General features: G+C 37.1%; 1 protein-coding gene across 1 annotated transcript in view; it reads left to right on the plus strand.

The window, feature by feature from the left end:
* Window positions 1-2,665: 2,665 nt before the first annotated feature.
* Window positions 2,666-8,946, plus strand: part of SYK (spleen tyrosine kinase) — a gene marked incomplete at its 5' end in the record, with an annotated part of 21,763 nt that continues 15,482 nt past the window's right edge. The window contains 3 exons of the mRNA XM_009072180.1: window positions 2,666-2,804; window positions 4,200-4,281; window positions 5,358-5,420. Of these exons, the coding sequence (XP_009070428.1) occupies window positions 2,666-2,804; window positions 4,200-4,281; window positions 5,358-5,420 (284 nt within the window). The remainder of the gene's footprint in view (window positions 2,805-4,199; window positions 4,282-5,357; window positions 5,421-8,946) is intronic.

The raw sequence follows: 8,946 nt of genomic DNA on the forward strand, positions 1-8,946 counted from the left end.
ATTATTTGTTTATTTACAGATGCTTATTATCATTTTATGTTTTTCTTCTGTACATTTGTAGATCTCTACAATGGCATGAAATGGAAGGTCAGGTGATATTTCACTGCTGGCTTCCTTCTTTGGAAAAATGCTTTTTGTAAAAATAGTATAGCTTTTTGAAATGGAGACTTTTTTCGTTTTCAGTTTGTATTGAAGAACTGCAAATATCGTGTTTAATTCAGAGCACAGTAAAGCAAATAGTGCATTTACAATTTTGGCGTTTTTTTCTCAACATTCTGAAAATTATTACTTTTCATAAAAGCAAAGTTCCATATGTGAAGAGACCTCTCATATCTGATGTGACAACCCTGTGTAGTATAGGCAGCACCATTAAGATGATGTGAAAACCTTGATTTCCACTCAAACAGGTTTCAGTTTATAATCTTTCAGTTTGAACAGCCTTTTCATTTTATTCTATTTTTACAGTAACTGTAAGGTACTGGATACTGCTATCCAGCTGGAGTTCTGGAGGCTTAGCCTAACCCAGACAGCCATTATCATCACAGTCAACAAAACCAAAATTAAATTGTCAAACATGATCTGTGTCAATACATGTCACCAGAGGCAGTAAAAGTTTTTGGTTTGGACTGTAATGGTAAGCTTCATGAGGGTCCTTTTTGGACCAGTAATGAATCCGTTTGCCAAAACCAGAACTAAGGCTGTTGCTTCAATGCATTTGGTACTTCTGCTCTTCAGACGTGTTTTGGAAGATAGTAGTACCTCCTGGTTTTGTGTTTTGTGGGTATCCAGATTGTGCTGAAGTCGACTGGCTACAGTTTAAAAAATCACCTGCTCCATAAACCTAAGAGAAGGCAGCTCCCTCAGGACTCTGGTCAATCATAAGTGTTAGACTGAAGATTTAAATTTTTCAGGATGCACAGTAATAGAGCTGACAGAAGTTACCATGACTGTGAACTGCAGATGTCTTTATAGTTATGTAGCTGTTGGATTGGGGGAAGGAAAAGCTCAGAAATACAACTAGAACCTGCACTTGGCCTCGATCCTGCACTGAATAGTGATAGAGCTGTTTAGATCTGTGCCACAGTCTTTATAAATCAGGACTCTTCTATCCCGTGGGTGCAATGTTTACAAGTGCCTCTTGTGATAGTAATGACTCTTGTGGATAAGAATCAGTTTCAGTAGAGCTAATAGCATTGGAGCTAACATTTCCTCATCTGAAAGATGAAGGACATTTGTTACTGAAGAACAATCCATTGCATTTCCATAGTGTTACTTGTGGTGTATTCTGAAGAGAAGTCTGATTGCAATGAAATGCCATTAGTTTGTGTTTTAGAAGCAATGCCTGCTATTCAGAAAATAATTTTCTAAACCTTATTTGCTTAGGGCAAGTCAGAGGAAGACAAAGTAAAAGTCACTCCTCATTTTAGCAGAATTGTTGTTCTTCACTGGTCAGTCAGCACAGGAAATCAGCATGCTGAGAAAATACCTGCACGTCATGAAAAACCACAGTTTGTTTCTAGTTACTTTAGAAACAGGCAAGTTACTTTGGGTTCAGAAAACAAAACACTGGCTCTACTTTGCTTTTCCTTGAGCCAGTGTCCTGTTCACATCTTAGGCAACCAGAATCACTCTGCTTAAAAACATGAGTAGTTCAGACTGAACTTCAGACTTGAATGAGTCAGCTGAGGAGCAGAATTTAATGCTTACCTCTGAAATCTTCTGAGATATGATAACAAGTGTTAGTGTTGCACTGGCAAAGCTTCTTAACACCTTAAGTGAGCATATGCAGCTATATTTCTTTTCAGGGCTGTTGAAAAATTCAAGGAAGAGTGAGTTGATTTCAGGGCACACTGGAACAAGAAGTGTTTTGGTGTTGCAGAATCTGGGTGTTTCACTAAAAACAAAAAAAAACCAAAAAACAGACAATTTTAGTCTAACTCTATTGCTATCTTGCTGTCACCAGGAAGAGGACATGGGCAACTCAAACCGAAAGAACAAGCCTGCTTTCTAAACTCAGAAATGCTGTACTATGATGGATCTAATAGCAAATACGTATCTATTTGGGTCCAGTCACCAGAACACACTGGTCTCAGGGTCAGCTAGCCCTGAGTACACATAAAACAGCTCTGCCTCACTTTATAGGCATCTCAGATGGTGCTTGCAGGTCTCCTGGAAGCAGGAGATCATCCTGCTTACCTATGAATTTTAGATGAAGTTTTTATAATGTATTCCCTGACCACTCCATGGTGAAGTTTAGACCAGATATTATACCCCGATACCATATTGAAGTTTCATGTGAATTTTAGGTGAAATCTGCAACAAAGCATTAATGTATGCTTTCAAACACATACTTGCTCAGAGAGTGCTTTAGGCACTGCACAGAGTTCTGTAGCTCCCTAGGAAAGAGCCTCACATCATGGATTGTCTATTTTCAGATAAAAAATCTCTTTGCCTTTATGGGCAAAAATGAGAAACTTTAGGGAATTTACTGGAAAATTAATTACACCAATAAATAAATGAAAGGCTTAACAAAATGTCTTGGGAATTTGCAGTGGTGATTTTGTTGGGGTTCTTTTCATTCAATAGCTTTAAGGAAAGGGTGATTTGAAAAAGAATGCTCATTCCTAGTGAAGTGTAACCCTAAAAATCTTTCTTATTCCTACAGCATCCGCGAAAGGGACAGCAATGGTTCCTATGCCCTGTGTCTCCTAAATGATGGAAAAGTACTGCATTACCGTATTGACAGAGATAAGACAGGGAAGCTCTCCATACCGGATGGAAAAAGATTTGACACCCTCTGGCAGGTCTGTTAAATTTGTATCATGTGGATATCTGTCTTCACATTTCCATGTAACTGACTAATGCAGCTTGTTTTATTTTGCTGTGTGACAATAGTCTTCGGCTAAAACATGTTTTGGCAGGTTATTTTTCATGTTTCCAACTATGTGTGGTTTCTATGCATGAAGAAAATAGGTGTTGATGTAGAAAGCTACATAAGTGTTGAGAGTTTTAAAAATTTTAAATGTGATGTTGCAATTCGGTCAAGTTCAAAAGTGCTGAACATTCTCTAGTATGGAAGTCCATTTGCATTTGCAAGTGACCACAATCAATAGTGGCTACAGTATACAATATTCAATAATGACTATGGCATATTTTTTTTTCTAACTTCCTTTATGACAGTAACACACAGAATTCTAGGGAGCACAAAGGGGATGGTTTAAGATGCTGTACACATAATGCAGTCTTTAGCCTTGAAATTCTCTACTTTAAAGTCTGCAAAAGCAAAGTTTGCTGCAGTTTACCACCAAAATAAGTCTGAACCCTAGTAAAGATTAAGCAGCTAAGAAGTGCATAGTTGACTATACCACAGTTGATACTACAACTGGATACTGGTGAAATGACTGTGTAAATTGAAAATATTAAGGGAATTGAAACCCCAGCATAAATCTCTTATGTCCTCTTGCTTACAAAACTATTGAAGCAAGTAAAGTGAGTCACAAATCTAAAATGCAAGTCTTTAGTTGCATATAATGAATTCTCAGCCTTTCTGTAAATGTCCCACATATTTCTTTCCTGGTGTCACCGCAAATTTAACAGTAGGTGTGCTATCTTCCAATTTTTGTGAACATGTCTACAACTCTTACATTCACAGACCCTCTCCTTTCTTACCCATATGCAGCAAAGTGAAAATAGCAGTAACAAACCTGTAACAAAATGATGTGAAGAGGACAATCCTGGAACAAAAGTGGCCACTACTATTGATACTATATATTTATTAACTGTGTTCCTCCCATTCTGACTTTGAGGTTCAAAGAAAGCATTGCATATTAGGACAATTCTTGCACTGTAATTATAGCCCAAAAAGTAATGAAAAAAAACAAAAAGTGAGTTATGAAGCTCATTATTAGCAGAACCAGGTGTGTAATGCTGAGTTTTGCAAATCCAATTCCTGGAACACGTTCAGGATTCATCCACAAGGTTACTTCAGAAACATGCATGCCTGCTAAGTACAAGTAAAGGTGAGGTAACAATGTGCAGTTAAAATCATCTCTATACCCAAGTCATTTGCTGTAATATATATCAATCATTGTACATATGCACACAGTTCTGAAGAGACACTATATTTATTTATACCTCCCTTACCTTTTCATATCTTGTTGGCTCATTCTCGCTTTTTTTCTCTCTTCTCATTCTGCTAGTTAGTTGAGCATTATTCATACAAACCAGATGGATTATTAAGGGTTCTTACCATTCCCTGCCCACAAGTTGGCTCAGAAAATGGTGAGTTATTCCTATCGCTTTTTTATATATAAACAGTCATGATAACGATGATAAAGATGCATTTATTTTTCCACTTGCCATGTAGATGGGTGCAGATTTTCCATTTTTCAGATGAGTTAAGATCTGTCAGATCATGCAGGATAGAGGCAGATCCTGTTGCTTAAGGCAACCAACTCGGATTATTGCTGGCTCTAAATTCATGTCAGATCTGAAATGTGCTTTGAAACTCAACATGGCAGTGCATGTTACTTACATGTTACTAAGACAAGGTGGTCTTCCTGGCATTACTGCAAGCCAAAGGAGGCATGTCATCAGCGATGCTATGGGCATTCAGGGTGGGTTCAGTGAGTTGTGCACCCAACAGGTGAGTTGCTGGCAAATGAAGAGTTATTTCGTATGTTGGGGAAAGTAGGGAGTAACAAGGGACTGGCTGCATCCAATGCTGGAAATGGGGGTCAGAGAAGCATTCCTTGATAATTTGGGTGAAGGAAGGGGATAGGGTGGGGGGAAGTGTCCTGAGGTCCGGTGTGCTTTTTATCCTCTGTCTTCATTAATATCATAGTAAATACCGAAGAGACCTTGTTCTCCCTCTTGCCCTGACGGAAAGGGGAAAAGAGATCCTTCTGACTGTTGTGTCTATACTTGTACTCATCCAGAAGTGGCATTCTCTCTCTAAGGCCTTCTTCTTTCATTCTAATTGGACATCAGTGCCAGGGTGAGAGTATATGGAATAATAGAATAGAATCATAGAATTATTTGCGCTGGTAAAGGCCTCTAAGATCATCAAGTCCAACCCTTAATTTTTGACTTTTTCCACTCCTTTGAATCATTACATACTTTTTCCACTCGTACATTTTCTGCTCCTTTGAATAATTTAGGCACTGCACATACTTTTGTCGCTGTGGCAGCAATTACTGGAGTCTGCTGCACATTAAAGACAAAAGCAAAGAAAATGGTCTAAAACAAACACTGTAATGTGTTTTAAAAACTAGAAAATTGACCCCTATATAAAATTCTGTTTCTTACATGAATGTCTCACCTTGCTCAGTATCCTTCTATATTTGTTTCTTTTACAGATAATTTTGGGTTAAATGCTCATTCTTCTCCTCCTGGAACACTTTCTAAGGTAAGCGTGGGTGGTGATATAGCAGTAGCATTCATTTGAGAAGGCTTAGAGTGACATGTTACTCTGGGAATCCTAATTTGTGGAAATTATTGCAGTAGTGAGTTTGTTTTTCTAGGAATTTAGGCACTAAGTAGAAAAGAGGCTGAACAGATTCTAGCATGGTATTGCTTTCATCAGTGTTTAGCATGTGCTAGTCATCATTTAATTTTGTGAACTTTTATATATATAATGTATGTGAAAACCCAGTATTTTTCATAGGCAAAAAGCCTCACTGATAGTCATGTTCTATAGTGATTGTACCAACCTAGGAGGAAAGATACTGTGTTGTTTACATTGTTCACTTTGAGAATCTGGTGGCCTAAGCAGAAATGGAGGTTCGATTTATTTTTGTATTTGGTGTGTGCAGGTAACTTTGAACTTTGTACAAGGGTTTGATTTCTTGCGCAGTGAATTAGAGGTGGTTCTTTCATCAACTCCATCAAGAGTGAGCAAGCCTACCTGTTGCTGTAATTGCCAGATTTCTTAGAGCCCACTGATTAGAGGAGCCATGTGAGGTCTGATGTGTAACACTGTCTCATTCAGATGTAGTTGTTCTTATCTGAAATAGGCAGTTTAATTTAGTTGTTTCAACACTGCCTGGAAAGCCTAATCATCTAGGTCATTATCTTCATGCAGTCCCACATTATAGAAAAAAATATTTTTGTTCTACTAGCCAATTGCATTTATTTCAGTACTGTTGAGTCCCTGCAGGTCTGTGAACAACCATTCTCATACTGTCAGTTCTGAAAATCATGTGGTCCTTTAAATCATTGGAAATTACACAACCAAAATCAGTCCATTTTTATTGAATGTTGCCTTGAGGTTTGGATCAGTACCATTCACAAGGATGTCCGTGAAATTTAAGCACATGAGACCACATGTATATCATCTGGTATACACACAGAGAGATGGAGGAAGCATATTCACTGTGGGAATAGTATGTATATTTCATAAAATTCATAGAAAATTTCAGTTTAAGTATAAATTTAACTACTGCTGCTTAAGACTTGTCATGATAGGTAAAAGAAAAAGAACTAAAGCTAAGTGAGAGTGCCTATTTTGCAAATAGTCTACTAAAATATTGTTTAACACTTCAATATGTTTGACATTCTGAATTTCTTAAAAATGAAATCTGGTGGTTTATAAAATGAGCTTGCTAAATTACTTCCCTGTAGTATAAACATAAACACAGAAAGTGGAAAATTTAAAAATAATGTTACTATTTATGGAGCTCAGAGGCTTCACTTTATATTGCCAGGTTCTCACACATTAATATATTTGTGCAAAAGCAGTAATTCATGGAAGACCACTCATGAAGTTCTTCCACGTGCCTGAAATGCAATGATTCAGATTACAAAACCAAAAACAAATCCTGAAAAGAACAAACAAAATACAAATACAATCTTCTGTGAAGGATGTGCAATCTGTCTTCACCTTATTTACACTTTAGATTTAAGTTTCTGATATTTCTAAAGTACTGAGTATATTTTTATTTTACAAAAAGGATTGCCAAAATAAGTAAATGAGGATTGTGAATGGTTGAATTTGGTTTCAGAATAGTTGTGATGAATTGGAGAAATGTGTTGGAAAGAAAAAGGGTGAAGTTCAGTACAAACTAGTGCAAGAAACTTCACTTCTAATAGTCAGATGTAGAAAGCGGAATGGCGAGCAGAGACAGTTTTCCAGAGGATGTGATGCCTATAATGAATCAGAACAGGAACGAAAACCAGCAAGCATCATGCTGGTAAAGGGAAACATCAAGAGTGTTTCCAGCTTGTTCAAGACTGGTAATGTCTCATCTGCAATACTTTTACCAGTTTTTGACACTGCACCAAAGAATGTTGTCCAACTGGTGATAATCCAGAGCAAGACAACAGGTATGATCATGACTTGTGAGAAAAGACTGATTATAATAAAGAAGCAAGAGAGACAGAGTAGAGGAACAGAACATGATTAACAGGTGAAGAAAGGAGGGGAATGGCCAGTTCTAAGCAATACTCTAATACTGGTGATCTCATTCAGACCAATTTTTTTACTTTTTTAAAATTTTATTATTACAGACTTGAATACACTGGTGATATTCCACAGGCTTAATGTAATAGCCTTAGCGTTCCCAAATCTGAAGTTATGCTGAAGCTAAGAAAATATATAAACACTGTAGAAAGATCTTCTGGATGATATGCAAGGCAGACTGTCCAGCTAGTTTAACTGCAGGCTGTTGGTATTTAAGGGCTCGGAGTAAAATTTACATCAGGGAAGGGATTTGTGTAGTATTTGGTATTGCTCCATGAACAACCTTGGAGTAACAAAATGTTAATGTTTCTTGCCCTTTCTCTGAAATATGGGCATATCATTTTTAGTGGTACTTACATGCTTCCTCTACAAAAGGAAGGACTTTACACTAAAAGCCTGTATTGAAGGTAATTTCCCCATGCAGAATATGGAGAGTTCCAGTTCTTGCTTCTCCCAGAACATGTATGGGCTAGGACTTTTGCCTTTCACCAGGGGCTCCATGACTAGATTTTAGGTGATTTTGATCTCCTTTAACTTTGTAAATTACACTTTTCTCCCTGCAATTCATCCCAATGTGTACTTAAATCTGCAGAGGAAGTTTTGATATGGGCCTTTAGTTTAGTTCTCCAGTTGTTGACAGTACAGTGAAACTGTCAATTTCTGGCCACTTCCTTAATTCTCGTGTTAACCTTTTACAATACTTTATTTGCTTAATTGCAATTTATTAGATAGTAGTAATAAATCTAAACTTTATAAGTACAGCCTAGCTTTAGACTAGTACTGTTGCCATCCCTGATTAAGTATTCATCTCAGCATGCATTTGTATGTCTAATACAAACATGTGAGTTAAGCAGTATTGCCATCAGAACAGTACAGATGGTTGCTTACTCAAGTGCTGGGAGCTACTCTTGTTGGAAAAGTATAATGGACCATGCCCAGCATGTGTAAAGGAGCACTTAACTTCTTAGAGAATTTATGTGATACAAAATTGTAGCTAAGAAGTACTTCATGTTTCATTTATTCCCATGGAATAAATATGGAAAGAGAATTTTCTGAAGTAAAAGGAAATAGCTGACTCAGTAAACTTTTTCAGTATGCAGTAACTGAATTTTTATGTATCACAGCTATGAAGAATGTCAAGCATCAAAAAGATTTCTGTTCTTCCAGCAACAACAGGGACTGCATGGCTATCCTTGGTGTTTTGAAACAAAATATACCTTTTTTATGTGAAATCTGACATTCCATTTTAAAAGAAAGCTAGGGAAAATACCAATCCAATCCAATAGCAAAGATATCTTTTCAGAAAAGAAAAATGTCCAAATAGACTGCTAAACAGTTGAGAACATCTAACTCTGTCAGTATGAAGGCCACTTAAAGTGACTGAGGATGTGGTTCAGATTGTTATTTCAACTTCAGCATCGGTCTAAATGTTTGATCACTAAGTACTACATCACAGTTTTAATTAGTCAGGTATGACCCCTCAGGAA

The sequence above is a fragment of the Acanthisitta chloris genome, unplaced genomic scaffold, assembly GCF_000695815.1.
Source record: "Acanthisitta chloris isolate BGI_N310 unplaced genomic scaffold, ASM69581v1 scaffold10393, whole genome shotgun sequence".
Taxonomy (NCBI): domain Eukaryota; kingdom Metazoa; phylum Chordata; class Aves; order Passeriformes; family Acanthisittidae; genus Acanthisitta; species Acanthisitta chloris.